General features: G+C 48.2%; 1 protein-coding gene across 19 annotated transcripts in view; it reads left to right on the top strand.

The window, feature by feature from the left end:
- Positions 1-20680, top strand: part of PTK2 (protein tyrosine kinase 2) — a 266474-nt gene extending 245794 nt beyond the window's left edge. For 12 of the 19 annotated variants that reach the window (XM_049093133.1, XM_049093131.1, XM_049093130.1 and 9 more), the window contains 6 exons: positions 5980-6042; positions 9477-9516; positions 9851-9957; positions 14422-14577; positions 15822-15902; positions 19408-20680. In XM_049093133.1, coding sequence (XP_048949090.1) covers positions 5980-6042; positions 9477-9516; positions 9851-9957; positions 14422-14577; positions 15822-15902; positions 19408-19620 — 660 coding nt within the window. In that variant the 3' untranslated portion in view covers positions 19621-20680. Of the gene's footprint in view, positions 1-5979; positions 6043-9476; positions 9517-9850; positions 9958-11874; positions 13236-14421; positions 14578-15821; positions 15903-19407 lie in introns of those variants that run through there. The other 7 variants (XM_049093123.1, XM_049093134.1, XM_049093127.1 and 4 more) reach the window with 2 other exon arrangements.

Here is a 20680-nt window from a genome sequence, read left to right as displayed (position 1 = left end):
GGCCCTCCCCCCCTGCCCATGGGGACACCATGCACATGCCCACACAGCACAGTGCTCACAGCAGGTTTCTTGCTCACACCTGGTTTCCAGTACCAGGAACTGGAATTAACCTACCTGCCCATTCCTACAGAACAGATACATTCATGGAGTGGAATACTGCAGGACAGTAAAAATGGGCAAACCCCTCCACACATCCACAAGGGTGGGGCTTACAGAGATAATGTCTACAAAAGATGTTGGACATGGGACAGTGCATGTTATGCAGTCCACTTATGTGAGTCCTCTGGGGCTGGAGGTCAGAACTTCAGCCCCTCAGGGATGCGAGGCAGGTCTAAGCTGGAGCCCACTGGGTGGGTGCATTTATGAAAATGCATCAAGCTTTTACACTTAAGATTTGTGTACTTTACTGTATATGTCATACCTGAATTAACAAAGAAAGTGAGGGAAGAAAAAAAAAAAGAAAGTGAGGGAAGGATAAGGCATATGTGACAAGGGACATAATGAATACCCCAAACATCCTTTATGTTTGTGATAATATTGGTGTAAGATTTCAAACATAAATTTCCTCTTAATTTTACTATCTTCAAATCTAGAGTAGTTTGTAAGAGGGAAACAAAAGAATTTGGCTTCCTGCGGGAGCAGAACCAGTAACAGAACCCCTTCTCTCCGACAGGCTGGCTCTGGCTCTCTCGAGTTCTCCGAGTTGGCACTCATCTCTCACTCAGACAGGCTGTGGCAACCACGTGAGGAAAAACCTTAAATATTTCCATTCATAGAACACAAGGGGACTTTATATAGACAGGCTTTTTCATTTGAAAATTGAGATCCTGTCTTGGGGAAAGTCTAACATGAGGGAATTGCTGTGAAAAATAAGTTATTTCATATGGAAATATAAGTAGATAATTAATGTAAATACGTGAAACACAGCACCTAATTCTATAAGCAAACAATAAATGTCATTTGCTTTTGTTTAAGTAAAAAAGTAAATAAAGTTATTTCCTACAGTTAGGGGCGCCTTGCTGGCTCAGTCAGAAGAGAGTGTTTGATCTCTGGGTCGTGGGTTTGAGCCCCACATTAGGCATAGAGCTTCCTTAAATAAGTAAATAAACTTTAAAAATAGGGCAACCCCAGTGGCTCAGGGGTTTCTTTTTTTTATTTTTTTATTTTTTTTAATAAATTTTTATTGGTGTTCAATTTACCAACATACAGAATAACACCCAGTGCTCATCCCGTCAAGCGTCCCCCTCAGTGCCTGTCACCCACTCACCCCCACCCTCCGCCCTCCTCCCCTTCCACCACCCCTAGTTCGTTTCCCAGAGTTAGCAGTCTTTATGTTCTGTCTCCCTTTCTGATATTTCCCACACATTTCTTCTCCCTTCCCTTATATTCCCTTTCACTACTATTTATATTCCCCAAATGAATGAGAACATACACTGTTTGTCCTTCTCCGATTGACTTACTTCACTCAGCATAATACCCTCCAGTTCCATCCACGTCGAAGCAAATGGTGGGTATTTGTCGTTTCTAATGGCTGAGTAATATTCCATTGTATACATAAACCACATCTTCTTTATCCATTCATCTTTCGATGGACACCGAGGCTCCTTCCACAGTTTGGCGATTGTGGCCATTGCTGCTAGAAACATCGGGGTGCAGGTGTCCCAGCGTTTCATAGCGCCACCTTCAGCCAAGGGCATGATCCTGGAGACCCGGGATCAAGTCCCACATCAGGCTCCCTGCATGGAGCCTGCTTCTCCCTCTGCCTGTGTCTCTGCCTCTCTCTCTCTGTATCTCTATGAATAAATAAATAAAATCTTTAAAATATATATATATATTTCCTACAGTTAGAAGATATTGAATTTTTATTGCCTGGTTGAATGCACCTCGTGTTGCTTCAAAGAATTACAGGCATAACCTCATTTTATTGCACATCGTGAGCATTGTGTTCTTTACGTACCAAAGGTTTGTGGCAAACCCTGCATTGAGCAAGTCTGTTGGTGCCATTTGTCCCACAGCACTTGCTCACTTTGTGTCTGTCATATTTTGGTAGTTCTCACAGTACTTCAGACTTTTTCGTTATTACATCTGCAGAGATCTGTGATCAGTGATCTTTGAAGTTACCATTGTAATTGTTTTGTAGTCCCATAAGCGACAGCTATGTAAGATGGTAAACTTAATGAACATTGTGTGCTGACTGCTCCAGGGACTGGCCATTGCCTCATCTCTCCCTCTTCTCGGGCAGCCCTTGTCCCTGAGACACAACAATATTGAAATTAGGCCAGTTAATAACCCTACAGTGGACCCCCTCAAGTACAACGAGAAGTCATACATCTCATTTAGGTCAAAAGCTAGAAATGACCAAGCTTAGTGAGAAGGCATGTAGAAAGCCCAGACGGGTGGAGAGCCAGCCCTCTTACACCACACAGCCACACTGTGAACACACAGGAGACGTTCTTGAAGGAAATCACAAGTGCTTCTCTAGTGAACACACGAATGATAAGAAAACCAGCCTTATTGCCGATAGGAAGAAAGTCTTCCTGGTCTGGATAGAAGATCACACCAGGTACAGCATTTCCTTGAACCAAAGCCTAACCCAGAGCAAGGCCCTCACTCTCTTCAATTCCAGGAGGGCTGGGAGAGATGAGGAGCCTGCAGGGGAAAGCTGTAAGCTAGCAGAGGTTCTCGAGGTTGAAGGAGAGAAGTGAGAAGTCGTCTCCAAACAGGCAAGTACAAGACAAACCAGCAGTGCTGACATCGGAGCTACAGCCAGTTCTCCAGAAGATCAGGCTCAGATAATTACTGAAGGTGCTGCACTAAGCAACAGATTATCTACTGGAAGGAGGTGCCATCTAGGATCGGTGTAGCTGGAGAGGAGAAGTCACTGCCTGGCTTTAAAGCTGCCGCTACAAGCCAACTCCCTTGTTAGGGGCTAATGCAGCTGGTGACTCAAAGATGAAGCCAGTGCTCACTGACCATTCTGAAAGTCCTAGGGCCCTTCGGAGTCCTGCTCAATCTACTCTGCCTAAGCTCTGTCAGTGGAACAAGAAGAAAGCCTGGATGACCATCCACTGTTTACAGCGTGGTTTACTAAATATTTTAAGACCCCTCTTGAGACCTACTGCTCAGAAAAAAAAAATTCCTTTTGAAATATGACATGTACCTGGTCACCCAGGAGCTCTGACAGAGATGGGCAAGAAGGTTTATGTTGTTTTCACGCCTGATTACACAATATCCATTCTGTAGCCAATGGATCAAGGAGTAGTTGTGATTGTCAAGTCTTGTTGTTTAAGACCTACATTTCACAAGGTGATAGCTGCCATGAATAGAGATTCTTCTGATGGATCTGGGCAAAGTCAACTGAGAACCTTCTGGAAAGGATGCACCATTCTAGATGACATGAAGAACATTCATGATTCATGGGAAGAGGTCAAAATGTCAACAGTAACAGGAGTTTGGAAGAAGTGGATCCAACCATCATGGATGATTGAGAGGTTCAGGACATCAGTGTAGGAAGTCCCCACCGATGTGGTGGCCATGGCAGGAGAACCAGAATCTGAAGTGGAGCCTATATGTGGGACTGCACTGCCACGATCTCATGCTGGAACTAAGGACAAGGCGGTACTGCTCAGGGAGGAGGAAAGAACGTACTTTTCCTGAAATGGAAGCTGCTCCTGGTGAGGATGCTGTGAAGACGGGAAGTGACACAAAGGATCTAGAACATTCTGTGACTCTAGTTGGTTGGTAAAGCAGCAGCAGGGTTTGAGAGAACTGACGCCAGTTTTGGAGGAAGTTCTGTGGGTGAAATACTATGAAAGAGCATCACATGCTACAGAGAGGCCGTTCAGTGAAAGGAAGAGGAAGAGTCAGTCGATGTGGTATTGTTTGGCAGTAAAATATCGTTTAATTCGAGTATCTACATCGTGTTTTAAACCTAACGCTGCTGCAGGCTTAATAGGCTAGAATATGATGTAACCATGACTTTGATTGCCACTGGGAATCCAAACATTCATCTAACTCGCCTCATTATGCTGTTGGCTTTGTTGCAGCGATGTGGAGCAAACCTGCACTATCTCCAGGATGCGCCTGTAACTCTGCCTTCTAAGCTTTGGGTTCTTCATCTGTGAAATCTCTTTTCTACCTTGCATTTTTATGAAAGCATTCCTTGAGCAAGTATTTACAAAATATCTCATATGTGCACATATTTAATCCTTAAAGTCACTGTATGAGGTAGCCAACCCCTTGACCAGCCGAGAAATGGGTTTGGAGAGGTTAAATGCCTTCTCCAAGGGGACACTGTTCGCAGACAACGATTCATTTCTTCCCTCCTGTGAGTCCTGCTTTCTACCAAGTCATGGAGATAGTGGGGGAAGCTGACAGCCCATGGCCTCTGTCCTCACAGTGCCTGGCATCCAGTAAGAAGAAGCAGAAATGTTCTAACATTTAGGAAAAGTGGGTAGATTTATACAGTATTTTGTTTATTGCGTTGGCTCAGTTTTAAATGGCAGTGCAGTGGTTGTAGGGCCCAGAGAAAGCCTCCTGACAGAGGTAAATCCAGACAGTGCAGCAGTTGGGCAGCTTGTTGTATATACCCAGGATTTTTCAGATGTTCAAACCCTCTGACTCAGTAACTCCATCCTCAGAAATCTATTCCAGGGAAATTATCAGGGATTTAGTCCAATATTTGTATGCAAAGGTCTTCGTCCGTAGTCTATTACACAATCAAAATTTTGAAGATGGCCCCACCATTCAGCAGACAGAACTATTCATTTTACTTGACACTCTTGTGGCACTGACTTTGCAGCATTAATTGTTTAATCCTCCCATCAAACCTAGGCTGTGGGTACCATAAGTGCTCCATTTTGGAGCTGAAGAAACTGAGGCCCAGGTCACACAGCTCAAAGGGGTTGGAGCCTCATCAGAACCCAGGCAATCTGACACCAGAGTCCATATGCCTCACTTTGGTTTCTGTTTCTGCTTATGACAACCTTCATGGGGGGATGTCATACAGCTTTTTAAGCACAGTTTTTACCAATTTCTACTATATTATTGTTACATAAAGGCTAGAAAATTATATGGCATGGCTTCATTTTTGTAAATATACATTTATACGAAGAGAGAGACAAAGCTCCTTTCTTTCTTACTACCCCACCCCACCCCACCAGTGCTTATAGGTTCTGTGCTCGGTGCTCAGCACTGGAGCCTTGCAAGCGTAGGGCATACAAGTACAAATCAAACAGTGGGATGTTCTCTGTCAAATGAGGGAAGGACGTAATCACTGCATGATTCCTGCCACATAGAGGATCTCTGTAAGATACAGCAGACTGGCAAAGACCAAGAAAGGAACAGTCCTCTCAGGAGAGGCCGTGGGAAATGCACCCTGAGAAGGGGTCTGTGGCCAGAGTGCACGGGCAAAGGGGAAGGCAAGAATCACCGTGGTGTCAGGGAGGCAGGAGGCCCCCGGACAGACTGGCCTTCTACAATACCTTCTGCCAAGCTCGGCACGGTGATGGCATGGAACCTACTTTGCCTTCTTTGAGATTAGTGAAATTTACATATTCCTATCTACGTTAAATCCAGATTTATCCTTATGGCTTCTGTATCATGGATGCATTGGGTGAGGAAAGGGGGTGGTGTGTAATTGGACTATTTGCTGCTTTGGCAATACAGCCAAGTACACAGAAGCCTTCCTCTGCCAGGAAGCAGGAATGGGTACCTGCTCCTGGGGCGGAGAAGCGAATTACAGGCTTTCCTGGATTGTGTGGGGCCGTGGTGCGCTCCTGATTGCCATGCACATGTGGCTTTGCTGAGGCAACTAACCTAGGTTTGTCATCATTGAGTTTGAGAATTTTTCTGAAACTTGGGAGCTTTCAGCTTCTCTTATTTAGAGGATGATGGTGTCATATAAGGAAGGCACTTAATACAGAATATGTGTGCGATTTTCAGACCAAGAATGAAACTGTCTGGTTTTGTTTGCTTTAGAAACCTGATGTGCGGCTCTCTCGAGGCAGCATTGACAGGGAGGATGGAAGTCTCCAGGGCCCGGTAAGCAACTGCCGAGTTTCACCAGGATGTAGGTTGTCACTTTGTGTCATAAGTTAACCACGCTCGCTAATCTTTGCAGCATGGAACATGGGAATCCGTTCTTTAAGTAAAGTGAACATTTTAGCCAAGATCATTAGAAGCTACAATGCACAGCCCAGCATTGGATGCAGGTCCAGGTTTCTACCCCATTACACAGCTTCGTAGTAGCAGCGAGCCAAACTCTGCTCTACAGAAACATACATACCTACTGTTGATGCACATAAGCTGTCTTTGCCACATTTTTCCACTCTTAGTGCATGGTTATAAGTTTCCATGGTCACAGGAAACTTGTCCAAACAAGATTTTTTTTCCGTCTGTGTGTTGTAGAGGGGAAATGCCTGAAATTCTCTTTGAAGAGCTAGTTTCATGATTATTCCAGATATGTTTAAAGCCTGCTTGAAATATTCCCTAATCTTTTAAGGAGAAGAGTTTAAATCATCTTATTAAGATTTCCATCAGCACATGTCTGAGTAAAAGAAAACCAGATTTCTCTAAACACGAGAGAGAAACCTGTGCCTGCCAGGTAACAGACCTCCGGATATAAAGCTCCACCCTAATAAGGCTTCTGGATTTACTTGTAGACACACATGCATGCATACATGAGACTGGGGCATCACCCAGCTCCAGGATGCACAGTACAGAATGAACAACTCTAATCTGTACTGTGAAATCCAGCTGCCCCCAAGATTTGGTCCCTGGAAGATGTGCTCAGTCACCAGCATGGGAAGATTAGGTATCTTCTGTCCAAATGTGCTGACGCAGTGGGCTCTGCAGATGGAATATGGGATATTGCTATTTCACAAGCATGAAGTCACATCACCTGCCATTTAACATCTCCACACACACAGCTCCTTCTTTATTAACATTAAAAAATTAGCACATGACAGGTAGTCTGTCCTGAGTTGTTAAGACTGAGAATCGGCATGAAGGTAAACTCTACTTGAGGGACTGGCTGTTCACAACACCACTAATAGGGCATTTTATTACAAAAGAGAAATCTTTTGTGTTCCAGTATGTGGCAAATGGCAGTCCCCCAGAAAGCATGTGGGACGGGGTGAATTAGACCTGAATAGAAGCATTCTTCAGAAACACTCTGTGGAGCCAATGACACAGGACAAGTCCTCTAGCTATCTTGTCGCCCAGGCCTAGGTAACAGTGGAAGCACTTAATACCGATGAGAAGGTACTTAGTGCTACAGGGTGCTGTGCTGAGTGCTGTTCTCCTGCCACCTCCCCGAGACCTCAGCACTCCATCAAGTTAGGCCTGTTGCCATCCACACTCCACAAAGGAGTAAACTGAGGCTTGTAGAAAACTTGCTCAAGGTTACCCGTCGTAGTGCTAGATGCCAGACTGCACCAGCAAACATGATGGCTCCCTGCAAGGGATGTGGTTCAGGTTGTGGGTAGTTCCTTCTGGAAGGCCAGTAACACCTCGTGACCATTCCAGTTTTCTCTCTTCCATCCTTTGCTAAAGATAACAATCTGATTTGGCCCACTTCTTGGAATGCTCCAACTTAACGCTTTTGAAAATGCACCATGGCTTCAGGGAGAATGCTTTGGCTAGAAAATTGCGGATTTTAAGTAGGCATGAGCTAGTGGAAACTGACCCCATCCACTTGCATAAAAAGTAAAAACCATGTGGATTTCAAAATATATACAATATATACAAAATGATATACAAGTTGACCACACGTTCATTTTGTGACAACACCCCTGTGTTAGATGTATGTTATCAGCCTATTTGTTAACAAATTGGAAAACAACTCCCCAAACAGTTGAATGACTTCTCCAAGGCCCAGGGCCCATAGCTAGATACGTGGCAGACCCAGAACATAGCCTGACCACACACTCGTCTGTCAGACTTCTGGAAGCAGGCACTTTTCTGTGCCTTCCCTCCCAGAGCAACCTGTGGAATTGCCTAGCATGGTACATTATATGTACTTCTGCTGAATTAATCTAGGATGTTCTTAGAATAGAATTTTCTAGTTAATGGAACTTTCTTGCAACCTGGGTATCAACCAGAAAATTCTTTGTGCTGTAAGTCTTTTTTAAGTGTGTGTATTTTACTGCCTGGATCCGTGAATACAACACAGCTCACAGACTGTGTCTACTTTAGAGTTTGGGCCATGTTTCCTGCTGTTTCCTGCCCTCACTCATCCTCCAGCTGCCCTGGCTGCTGTGCTGTTTGCCCCTACTAGGGGATCCCCTATCTCTGGGCCATTCGCCTCCCAAATTCCTTCATGGCTTCCCCCACCCAATGTGCTCCACCCAGCGTGCTCCAAGGCCCCATTCTCAGGAGGCCTGAACTTCCCACTGAGACCTGCAGCATCCTCACTGCCTGCCCCACCCCCATCTCCCTTTTCCACGGGGCTTGGCAATATGCGTGAACCTGCTGTTACTGTCTCACTCCCTGTGTTACACTATCCACTCCACAAGGGTGGGGCTTGTTTTGTGCCTAGAACAAAGCAAATGTTCAATAACTGTCAAGTATGTGGTAGGTTAACTGTGAAGTACTGCACAAACTTGGTTGTGGAGGAGCCCTTGTTCTTCACACTGTCCAGTTCTGAGGGCTTTGTGGGTATGAAACAGTATGTTGACAGTAGATGTGTTCCCAGCAGAGGAAGTTTTCACTGTGCACACTGCAGTTCTTGTATTTCACAGAGGTGGCTCTCTCTCCTTACAACTAAAAGTAAAGCACCTTTAAAATATGTATTTTTTAACTAGTTAATTATTTCAAATAAGTCTCTTCAGAAGTAGAATGTAGTTCTAAAAAGACTTCTTTGCATTTAGTTATCCTAGGACAGGTTGTTTGCAGTGTGATGGCAGGGCTGGCCTTCAGTGGAACAGTCTTTTGTCCTGTTCTGAGGGTGGAAATTCTGGGCCTGTGGCTTGGTCCAGAACTGATGGCGCTGTAGCACCAAGTCCTGACACACACAGGCTTCGGGTGACAATGACATGGGACACGGAATGTCTAAACACCCCAGTGCCACAGATGAGACACCTCCCATCATCTCTCTACCCCTTATACCTCTCCTTGTAAGGAGAACATCTGGGCTGTGAGGCAGCTTCCTGAGCAGAAGGCCCAGACACTGGGAAGGCCTGGATTTCACAGTCCTGGAAGGTGAACTGAGGCCTCCATGGATGTCACTTTTTTAAAGGAAATTCTAAATTGACTGTGATGACTCCTGTCCATGTTCCCATACTCTCCTGTGCTTGCTCCCGTCACAGCCCTTTCCCCACAGCCTGCTGGCATTTTTGCTTTTTCCAAGTCCCCCACCCCCAATTAGGCCTTGAACCCAGCACTTCACACAGTTGTACAAGCGGATGGAGGGTGATGGGGAGGCCATGCCCTTTAGTGTATGCTGGTGTAGTGATGGAGCTTTTCTTTTCCCACAGACTGGAAACCAACACATATACCAGCCTGTGGGTAAACCAGGTAAGCGAAAAAATGATCTGTCAAGTTTTTATAGTTTAGAGGGGGCGGGTTGTAAATGTACATAGTTCCCTATTTTTGGAGTACCTCATGATCCTTTTAACACTTTTCCCTCTACGGATCAAACCAAGTATGATGTTTAGCAAATTCAGCTGATAACTAGACCATTGGAGAACAGAACTTACTGCTGTAATGCATCAGAAACGCCTCAGTAGGATGCCCTCTCCAAGATCAGTGTATGTTGTAGTAACATGAATCCATGCTCAGTGTTTATTTGGGTGTTTCTGTTCTGTGTCTTATTATGCATCACTTACTGGGACACCTTCCCTTTTACCAGATCCTGCAGCTCCGCCAAAGAAACCGCCACGGCCTGGAGCCCCTGGTCACCTGGGCAGCCTCGCCAGCCTCAGCAGCCCCGGGGACAGTTACAATGAGGGCGTCAAGGTGGGCACCTGAGCCCGAGCTCTGCTCAAGGCTCTGTGGAGCTTCTCGCTCCGGGATAGTGGTCTGTACCATGATGTGGAGTCAGTGCTGAGGACGGAATGAGCAGAGTGGCACTGCCATGGGCTCCAGGCGTCCATTTGGTTGGGCTCTGATCCCCTCCAAGAGTCAGGAACAAGCTTGGCAGGAAGCCTGTCTTTTCCAGTTTTCCCTCACATGGTGGAGTCTTGGGCCTCAGGCAGAGATAGGTTTTCTTCTTCACAGGCAGAATGTTTCTTTGGAATAAAGTGTGGGATGGCTTCTGGTTTAAAAAATTAATTAAACCAGGACACCTGAGGGAAGCAAGACCTTCTGTGGGCTCACTGTCTCTTAAGTGTGGAGCCAGAACCGCGTGCATCTCAGGCCACACGGCCACTGCCTCTCCTTGGCTCGGGAGCCCTTCACGCACGGCCTGCCCCGCTGCGTGTGAGTGGGGCCGTCGGGGTTCCTGACTGCCTCCCGCCCCCGGCCTCCACCAGGCCCTGCGGCGTTGGGCTCTAGGTCCCTTGGAAGCCACTCTCCTCCCCAAGAGAAGCAAAGCCAAGGGTTTTCCTCTTTGTTCCCATTTAATGAGAGGCTCCCTACTTTGCATTAGAGATGAGTTACCTCTCAAAATGTATCTTGTTTCCCAGTTCTGATACACCAGAGATATTTTAGAGATATTTTAATATCTCTAAAATCAGGGTGACATGTTAGTTTAATTGGCAGCTTTTTTTTTTTCCTTAGAGGAACATAAAGAACAAGAATGCCTCCTGCAGTGGATGGGGTCTTAGAATCTAGTAACTCTGTTGCCAGTTAGGAGAAACATTTGTTTTCTGACTAACCAGGAACGCCCTACCTTACCATGTGCTGGGACAGAGCTGTGCTCACATTAGCCTCAAGGGTTGCTGGTGGTAGGATTGTTTCCACCTTTCCATTGAGACAGCAAGGCTACAGAAATCAAAGGGCATTTTCAAGGTTACAGGCTCCCCAGCTGAGCCAGCATTTAGCCAGCAAGCTGATTCCTGGAGACAGGAGAGGTAGCCCTTGGCAGAGAAGACGCCATCTCCAGCCCAGAGGGGCGGTGAGTGGGAAGTGAACGGGCTGGCTCTGGCTGGACCCACCCACCTCCTATGGGACACAGTACAAGTCCCACTAGAGCCAGAGGCACCCTTGCTCTGAGGGCCGGCTCCTGGAGCACGTGCTAGCAGGTGGTCAGCCCCTGGAACTCAGAGTGCTGGTCCTGGAGCTTGGCCCGGGGCTGGGCATCCAGCAGCTCCCCCAGCTTGGGATGGGGGGCCTCCCCAGCACGCTGCTGGCACCACACGGGGTATTCTCTGAGGAGGAGCAAAGGGGGACACATCTCTTCCTAATGTAGTTACCTGACATAAATTTAAAAAGGGAAGAGGAAAAATTAGGTTAATGAAGTTTGACGTTTACATGAGCCACAAGAACAAATTTTCTAAATGGCTTGTATTATAAGGAAAAATCTACTTTAGAGGTAGCTCAGATACCACCTAAGAATTCTGACATGTATTTGGCCTCCTGTTTGTAATAACATAAGTGAATATAATTGGAAAATACCCTTAAAGATGGTGTTAAGCAGGTCAGAATCATGATGGAAATAGTATGCTTAATTAAAACATGTATCAAGTAAAGATTCCTTTAGTAAGAAGTGTGAAGTAGGGGTGCCTGGGTGACTTGGTTGGTTAAGCATCCGACTCTTGATCTCAGGGTTGTGAGTTCACCAGGCCTTGGGCTGGGTGTGGAGCCTGCTTTTAAAAAAAAGTAAGCAAGTATGAAGTATGTCTCTAGCATCTTCCTTACCCATCTGTTCAGTAGAGGTTACTGAATCCAGCCTAACAGAACAATACTGTTTAGCACTGAAATGCTTATCTCTAGCTGTCACTAACGGAATTCATCCAGGTAACGTCCAGTCAGAAACCCATCTTGCTCTCTCCTTGGTGGCTTTGTTACGATTCTGGATTCTCTGAGGCTTTAAGCACCCACCTGAAGTTGGAACTGTGTATGTCTCTGGGGGGTGGCACCTTATCCCAGCTGCCTGCCAAGGAACCCCCAGGTTGGCAGGCCCCAGAAAGTAGGAAACCAGTGACAACGATCTCTCCAATAAGCTTTGGCTTTGGGAGTGAATGGTGGCTGGAGGCACCAGGGCACTGCTTCTGTGACCCACCTTGGTTGGGCACAGGGCAGATACAAAACACAAGCTTTAAGTAGATTAGCATAAAGCAGCCTTTGCCTCCTGGAGTCTAGGATGGCGGCACCTCTCCTTGATGGAGCCCTGCCTGCAGCCCCTGTTCAGGAAGCTGTGCCTTTATGTTGATCCTGTCTGGTGGCACATTTTGCCATGTGAGTCACAGGGCCCCGTGTGACTCAGTGCAGAAGGGAAGAGACAGGGATGTCCTCTCTTGAAGTGATGCAGTTAGGAATGATCCCCCTCTTTCTGATGCAGGGAAAACGCACTGTGGCAGGTCAGACCTTGAAATTTAATAAGATTCTACTGAACAACTATACCAAAGGGTACACCTGTTTCAGACCCGTCTGAGGAGGGGTCAAGATGGCCACCTTTTCCCAATTTACATTGTCTTTTTACAGTAGCGTAGCCTTGGTGTAAGCTGTAGAAGAAAAAAAAACATTAAATAAAACTTCTAAGTTTAAAATAAAAGAGCCTGAAACATAAGACTTGGCTCAAAAGGATTTGTTGTTTGTTTTTTTAGGTTTTGTTTTTAAAATAATCTCCTGATGTCTTTACGCACAGCCCCAAGCCAGGGATCTTTATTATGGTGTCATGGCTCATGACAAAGCCTGTTTCCAAAGACGTGGGGGGCTGGGTGTAGGGAGCGAGGGTTGGACAGTCTCTCCTGACAGCCCAGAAGTCCGACAGGCCATTCTCAGTGATGTCAGGTGCATTTCAGTGCCCTTTCTTTCTGAGGACCCCTAACGCTTTGCTTCTTGCATGGCTGCCAGGTTGTCCCTCTCGGGCTCTGTGTGTTGTTTTCTGCATTTACTTCATGAAAGCAAGCATGGCGTGTGGCAGGCCTCCTTACCTAGTGTGCGGGCACCCTGGACTGACGGCCCAGCTGTCTGCGTGGATAACTGGGGAACCAAGGGCTCCTGGGCAGGCTTCAGACTCGCTTCTTTTAGTTCTGCTCATGTGTTTTTGTGGGGGGTTTGTCTGCCACCTTTATTAATATTGTTTTTCTTTTTTCCCTTTCTCTGATAAATTTCTCTAACTTTTCCTCACCTCCCGTTCAACAATAGCCATGGAGGGTAAGCACCTTGTGTCTGTGTGTCTGTCCTGCTTCTTCACACCTAGCACTTTGCATGTGACTCTGCAGCAGAAATCAGGAAGTCTGGGGAGGGCACTTTTGCTTGGCTTATCACCAAAAACAAAGTTTTTATTTGCCAGAGAGTAAGGCATGCACACCTTTTCAAGGACTGAACTATTCCTGTCCGTGTCTGTCTCGAGCCAGACTTGAATACCCGGGCTCCAGGTTCCCAGACAGAGTCGGCCCAAGGGTTCAGAATGGGCACCTAGAGGTTTAGACGGAGCGCTGGCAGCAGCCCCATCGGCAAACGGCTACTACTATGTACTACAGCTTAGTTATCTTAAAATACACACATACTGCCCTTTCTGTGCCTCGTGTTACCAATTTGAATGTTCAAATGCCGTTGGGAGACTTTCCTCAGGCCCTGCGCTCGCCAGCCTCCAGTGCTCGGCTTCTCTGGGTAATGGTCATCGGTGTCTCTGTGCCACTGGCTCTGGGGTGGGCATCTGCTCCTTCATGTCACCCTCACCACAATGGCCAGGTGAGGAGCCAAGTCCATACCACTGGCAGGTACATCCTGGGGCTCTTGGCGGCACCGCCACGGCCCTCACTTGCACAGTGTGGTGCAGGCAGATGTGTCCATTTCACAAGACTTGTATCTCAGCTTGGTGTAGTCGTGAAGGGGTCACACACGTTTCCATGAGGTGGTTTGAAGGCAGCCACGCTGAGCCATACAGTTCGTACTGCAGAGGTCAGACTAAGCAGGAATTCTTAGAGTCTTAACATAGAATGCTTGACCCCCTAGCTAGCTTCCTGTGAAATCCTCAGAGAGGCGTAAAATACATAATTCTTTCTCTTGGTGAATGATTCTGGGGGGTGTTGAATCACTACTCTGAAAGAATCTGGGGCTTTTAGTGTCATGTGTATGATTCCACTTCATTTCCTTTAACTGAGCTCAAAGTTATAAAAAATGATTGTCTCATTCACTCGTCACTTGGATGAATTACTTTACTGTCATCCTCAAATCGAGCTGTAGCCGCACAGACCAGAAAATCAATTGTGATCTGCTTTGATCTCTTTTAAAGACCCTCTCTAACCTAGCACTGCAGTGGTGTGCCGCCACCTTGTGGGGCCTGGGGACATAACGGCTTCTGTGTTACAGCTTCAGCCCCAGGAAATCAGCCCCCCGCCCACTGCCAACCTGGACCGGTCCAACGACAGGGTGTACGAGAATGTGACGGGCCTGGTGAAGGCTGTCATCGAAATGTCCAGCAAGATCCAGCCAGCCCCACCGGAGGAGTATGTTCCCATGGTGAAGGTAAAACCCAACCCTGCGCCAGTGGGACATGTTCTTAGAACCGTGGAAGCCACGGTGCCCCTCAGAGTCAGACCCAGTGCTTCAGAAGTTGTGCGTGAAGGCCACACACAGTGACTGCGTTAAGTCACACAGAACTGCTGTCCCTGACCCTGACACTGGGAGGGAACGTCCAGGAACCCCACAGCCTTTAACAGTTAGCATTTGCACATATGGTCTTGCGTGAAAAAAGTGAGCCACAAAATGGCATCACACAGGCTTATTGGTGTCACACCACTTACGTGAAGTTTGACAGCGTGCAGAGCCGTGCTGTGTGCAGCCTCCGGGACACGCAGCTCTGCTGAGGAAGCACCAGCGCACGCAGGAGAGCACTTGACCTTCAGGTGCTACCCCGGGGAAGGGGCCGTCGTGGAGAAGGACGTTCAGGGACTTACCTGTGCTGTTCTCTTCCACTGAGGGGTGGATGTATGGGTGCTCACTGAATCGTTTTTAATAAGGGTCAAAGACAAGAATGAAAATACCATGCACTAGTCTAACCTTTCCAAGCTGCATTCAGGGGCTTGGTGTCCTGGAAGAAAGTGCCAGAACTGTGTGAGAGGCATGCCGGTGTTCGCAAGCTCAGAGGTGTTCTGCAGTTCAGAGTGCTGTGAAGCTTTGCTCTGAGCCTGTATTTCTGGAACGTGTACTTGAACACACTTTTTTGGAGTGTGGTACAGTATGCAGAATGTAAAATTGACATGGTTTTATGGTTAAGCCTCCAGCAGGGTTACGTACATTCTCCTTGTTAGACACCTAATCCCCAAAACTCCTCTCACCTTGCAGCACAGACACTGTGTCCCCATTAGCAGCGCCCCGCCCCCGGCACCCCATCCACTCCCTGTCCCCGTGACGTGGGGGCTCCAGGGCCCAGAGGAGAGGAGGAGGGGCGCCATGCCATATCTGTCCTTTGGTGACAGGCAGGCTCATCACGCAGGATAGTGTTCAACAGATGTGTCCACGCTGTGCAGGTGCACAATGGCCTTCTGACTGATACTCCATCAGGGGCCACGTTCTGAGCCTTCGGGGATCTCAGTCTTGGGGGGAAACCCCTCTTAACTTCAGATCAGGCTCAGTACTGAGGAAAAGAAATACAGAAATTTCCATAAAGTGTTGAAAAGGAAACAAGCCCTGGAACTGGGAGGAGGCGCCGCTGCCGGTGGGGAAGCCCTTCATGTGTGTCCTGATATCCGTGTTGTCTTGTCTGCTAGGAAGTCGGCCTGGCCCTGCGGACGTTACTGGCCACTGTGGACGAGACCCTTCCGGTCCTGCCGGCCAGCACGCACCGAGAGGTAAGACACGGCACCCCCTCCTGTGCTGACCTTGCGGGCGGGACGCTCCCAGGGCTCCGGCCTGGCTGTGATGCTCCTTCCGGCTGCTCTGAGGTTGTAACCCTCCAGCCACGGAGGCTGGTGGGTTGTGGCTTGCCTGCCAGGAGCGGCCGTTCACCGGGGAGGCGGTGAGGAGCTGCACCCTCTGGGGTTGCTTAGGTCCCACTTGCCACTGCCGGCTGCCAAGCTGCGGGGGTCTGGGCCCCAAAGACAGGCGACTGTGGGGTAGCAGGGAGCATGGGTGCGAAGCTGGGCAAGGGCCAAATCCTTCAGCACCGACTCAGTAGAGGCCGAAGGACCAGAGAAATGAGCAGGAGAGGCAGCCCGCCCTTCTCTTCTCCCTTGCATTTTTCTGAAAAAAAAAATTAGTTTGCAAATGACGCTTGTTTTCCACATAGAGCAGTGATTTTTAAAATGCCCTTTAAAGTAATACATGAGTTTTGAAATTTTTTTTAAAGACATTATTTATTCATGAGAGACACAGAGAGGCAGAGACACAAGCAGAGACACAGGCAAAGGGAGAAGCAGGCTCCATGCAGGGAGCCCAATGTGGGACTTGATCCCGGATCTCCAGGATCACGCCCTGGGCTGAAGGCGGCACTAAACCGCTGAGCCACCTGGGCTGCCCCAAGGGTTGGTTTGTTTGTTTGTTTGCCCCGAGTTCTTTTTTAAGGAATCAAAATTCACCCAAAATACTGTCTCTTATCAATAATCTCATTTTTGCCATTTTTAGCCATTTCATATCATATGTTGACCAACAAATGAGCAGACATACCTGCATTGTTTTAGTAATGCTCCCCGACATGCCAGCCTACAGAGGTGCTCCCTGACCTCCTCCAGGGGTGCCTGCTGATCCAGGGGTGCTCCCCAGCCTCCCCCAAAGATGCTCCCCGACCTCCTCCAGGAATGCTCCCCGATCTCCTCCAGGGGGTGCTCCCAGACCTCCTCCAGGGGGTGCTCCCTAGCCTCCCCCAAAGATACTCCCTGACTTCCTCCAGGGGATGCTCCCTGACCTCCACGGGGTGCTCCCTAGCCTCCCCCAAAGATGCTCCCCAGCCTCCTCCAGGGGGTGCTCTCTAGCCTCCTCCAGGGGTACTCCCTGACCTCCCCCAAAGATGCTCCCCGATCTCCTCCAGGAAGTGCTCCCTGACTCCTCCAGGGTTGCTCCCTAGCCTCCTTCAGGGGTGCTCCCTAGCCTCCCCCAAAGATGCTCCCTGATCTCCTCCAGGGGGTGCTCCCTGACCTCTTCCAGGGATTCTCCCTGACCTCCTCCAGGGGGTGCTCCCTGAGCTCCAGAGGTGTGCAGCCCAGGCCACACTTGCACATGCAGCTGTGTCCCTTGGAGTCCATGACTGCCCTGGCCCTGCTCGCCCTTCCCACTCCTCTTCCCTCCTGGCTCCTGCACCCACTTTTCTATTCTCTCTAGCCCCACAGCCCCCAGGGCTGTTCTCCTGTGTTTTCTTAGTTTCTGAAGTGATATCAAACTTAGAGAAGAGTTATAAGAACAGTGCAGAGAATTCCTGAATATCCTCGACCCAGTTTCACTGCCTTTTAACATTCCCCACGTTCTCTGTCTGTGTACACACACAGTCTCCTTCTCTGAACCGTTTGAGAACAGGTGGCATGTGGCACACTTCTTACCTTCCATGTTTCCACTTGCATCTCCAGTCAGGAGGCTGTTCTCTCACCTGGAGGGTTTTGACACCTGGGCCTCAGCACCCCTGCGAGGAGGAAGTTTCACCCTCTAGTTCAAGGCCAGCAGGGCTGTGTGTCCTGCCTGATGTCACGGCCAGTCTGCTTCCCACTGGAACAGGTCCTCAGGCTTCACCTTTCTGCCGGCAACATTTTGGAAGAATATAGGCCAGTTACCTTAGACAGTATTTATACCTAAAGTGGAACTGCGGGATGTTCTGTAGAGATTGAGGTTTCCTCCTGACGAGACTGAGGCTCAGGGTCTTTCAGGACAGTGTGTCCGAGGCTGCTGGTGTCCCAGTGACGCCCGTCCTGATGAAGCTGGCTCAGCTCCTAACTAAACTTCTTTCGCAAAGGGTGTGCGTTCACCTACTTGAAACCACTGAAACCATTCTCAAAAATGCCTATATGCTTAGAGTAATTTTATATTCCTTGCCAGTTAGGGCATTAGCTTCTTCATCTGCTTCACGGCAACTTTATTGGGTCTTCCACAGTGAGCAAGAATTTTGCCAAAAAATGATAGTTCCATATGCAAGAGGCGAGAAAATGGTGTCCTAACAAGTAAATGTTTGCTGATAAATCCTGAAATAATCTCTCCATCTCCCCTGATTCTTATACACAACTTGCTCTCCTGTATATATTCTTAATTATTTTTTAAAAGAAGAGGCGAAGCTTTCTTTGACTTTGCTTCCTTCTATCCCAGTCCCTCCTCCCACCCCCTGTGCTACTGAAGAGGGCAGCCCATCCTGGGCCAGCTCACCCTCATTTCTCTACTACAGCCGCCCTGGGGGCCACCTGACTTCTCAGTGAGACCCCACTGGCTTCAGAGCCTTCCTCATTCACTGTCAAGTTCAGCAGGACCGAGGTGACTTGGCACGGCTTGTGAGGCCCTCCACAGAGGAAGCCAGCGTATTTGTACAGTCCAGGCCAATTTCAGACAAATTCTCTGTGAAGTCTTCTGACCTCTCAGAGCAAATGGATCGCTGTGTCTCTGTTGGAGGATTCATCCCAGTGGTTATAGGTAGTTGTAGGCAGGCTTCTCCACCCTAGACTGAGCAGAAATGTGTGATCGACTCTTGCCTCCACACCACCACATGCCTCTAGGTAAGTGCTTAGTGATCATTAGAAGATTGAGGGGTTAAGGCCTTACCGATTGAACGAACAGATGAGGGAGGTTCTGAGCCACCTGGACCAAGCGTGCTGCTTCCGTAGGGCAGCTCCTTCCAGCACTGCTGCCCCTGCTCCCACCTCACAGCAGCACGGGAGCAGCACGGTGGGACGTCCTTCAGCCACTTCATGCGCAGCAGAGGCAGGTCCTGAGACACAGTTGGGGTTGTAGAAAGAGCACTGGCCTGCGAGTCCAGCCCAAGTGTTTGCATTGAACTGGAAGCCAGGAGCTGGACGACCTCAGCCAATCTCTTCCTGTCCCAGCTGTCCCCTCTGGTGGGGAGGGCTCTGGACTGGGTGGCCTCTGAGGTTCTACCAGACTGTGATTCTTCTATGGTTGTTTCTTCTAAGAAGCAAAAGTCTACTGGTCGCTGATTAATAGTCACTGAGGGCTTTTGTGGAAGGAGCAGAGGCTGCTGGATGTGTGCACGCACACACACACACCCATGGGCACTCTGTTGGCCAGTTTCCTGGAGGAAACCTTGGTCTTACACCCTGTTGTCCGGCGGGACAATTTGTTTAAGGGGAAGAAAGTTTCTTCTCCGGGAGGCAGCCAAGGATCAGTCCACGGAACGTGCCTCTCCTGACCTCTGTCTTGTCCTTCCAGATTGAGATGGCCCAGAAGCTGTTGAACTCCGACCTGGGTGAGCTCATCAACAAGATGAAGCTGGCCCAGCAGTACGTCATGACCAGTCTCCAGCAGGAGTACAAAAAGCAGATGCTGACCGCTGCTCATGCCTTGGCCGTGGATGCCAAAAACTTACTCGATGTCATTGACCAAGCGAGACTGCGGATGCTCGGACCAACGAGGCCACACTGAGGGGCCCTCCTTGAGGACATCGTCCCGCGTTCCACCAGCAGCGAGGGGCCCCGTGGTCCCCGGCCGCCGGCACTCACCGCGCCAACGGTTGTGACTGACAGCTGGTTGAAAATCTCTTTCATATAAGTTTAACCACATTTGATTTGAGTTCGTTTTTTTTGTTTGTTTCTTTTTTTTTTTTTTTTTTTTAAGTCATGGTGTTCAGAACAGCCCAGGATCCAAAATGTGGCATTTTTCTGAGAATGAAAATTGTTTGTGAGAAGCTTTTAAGAATCCTGAAGAACAGACCACGTTCACATGAGGGTGTGTTTCCGTGGAAATGGCCGAGGTGGCAGCGTGTGGATCCTGATCCAGCCCGGCTGCGTGTCAGGAGACAGGGGACGAGACAGAGAGTTCCGGGAAACCCCAAGGGCTGAGAATTCTCTGGCGAGCCCCAGGGTCATGGCCCAGACTGGAGTCTCTGTCGTGAGAACACTCTTGAGTTGCAATATTGCTGACACCACTTTACAAGAAAGAATATCAGAGCTATATTTTGAAGACTTGAGTCATTTCAGAAAAAAACAACCACCCTTTTGTCTTTCCTGCCTTTTCCTTTCCTGTTGGATATGTGAAGATTTGGTTGGAAGCTAGCTGTAGAACACACTAAAAACTTTGTCTTTTTTCACCAGAATAATGTGCCAGTTTTTTGTAGCGATGTTATTTCTCATGGAAGCAGAAATGCTTTGTACCAGAGCACCTCCAGACTGCACTGAGAAGGGGCTCTGCAGCCATCCCTGTTTCCAGTTTTATATAATTTATAAAGAAAGATTAAAGCCATGTTGACTACCTTGCAGCCACTGGAGCTAACGAACCCTTCATTGCATCTGTCTTCCCAGGAGAGAATTCAGCAAAGCAGAGAGATTTGGTTTTCTTTTGATGTGCAGTTACACCATCCATTCTGTTAAATAATTTTGAAAAATATACCCTCCCTTTAGTTTGTCGGGGGATATAAATTATTCTCAGGAAGAATATAATGAACTGTACAGTTACTTTGACCTATTAAAAAGGTGTTACCAGTAAA

The sequence above is a fragment of the Canis lupus genome, chromosome 13 (assembly GCF_003254725.2).
Source record: "Canis lupus dingo isolate Sandy chromosome 13, ASM325472v2, whole genome shotgun sequence".
NCBI classification, from domain to species: domain Eukaryota; kingdom Metazoa; phylum Chordata; class Mammalia; order Carnivora; family Canidae; genus Canis; species Canis lupus.
Note: the sequence above shows the minus strand (reverse complement) of the source record. Positions and strands in the feature narration are given on the sequence as shown.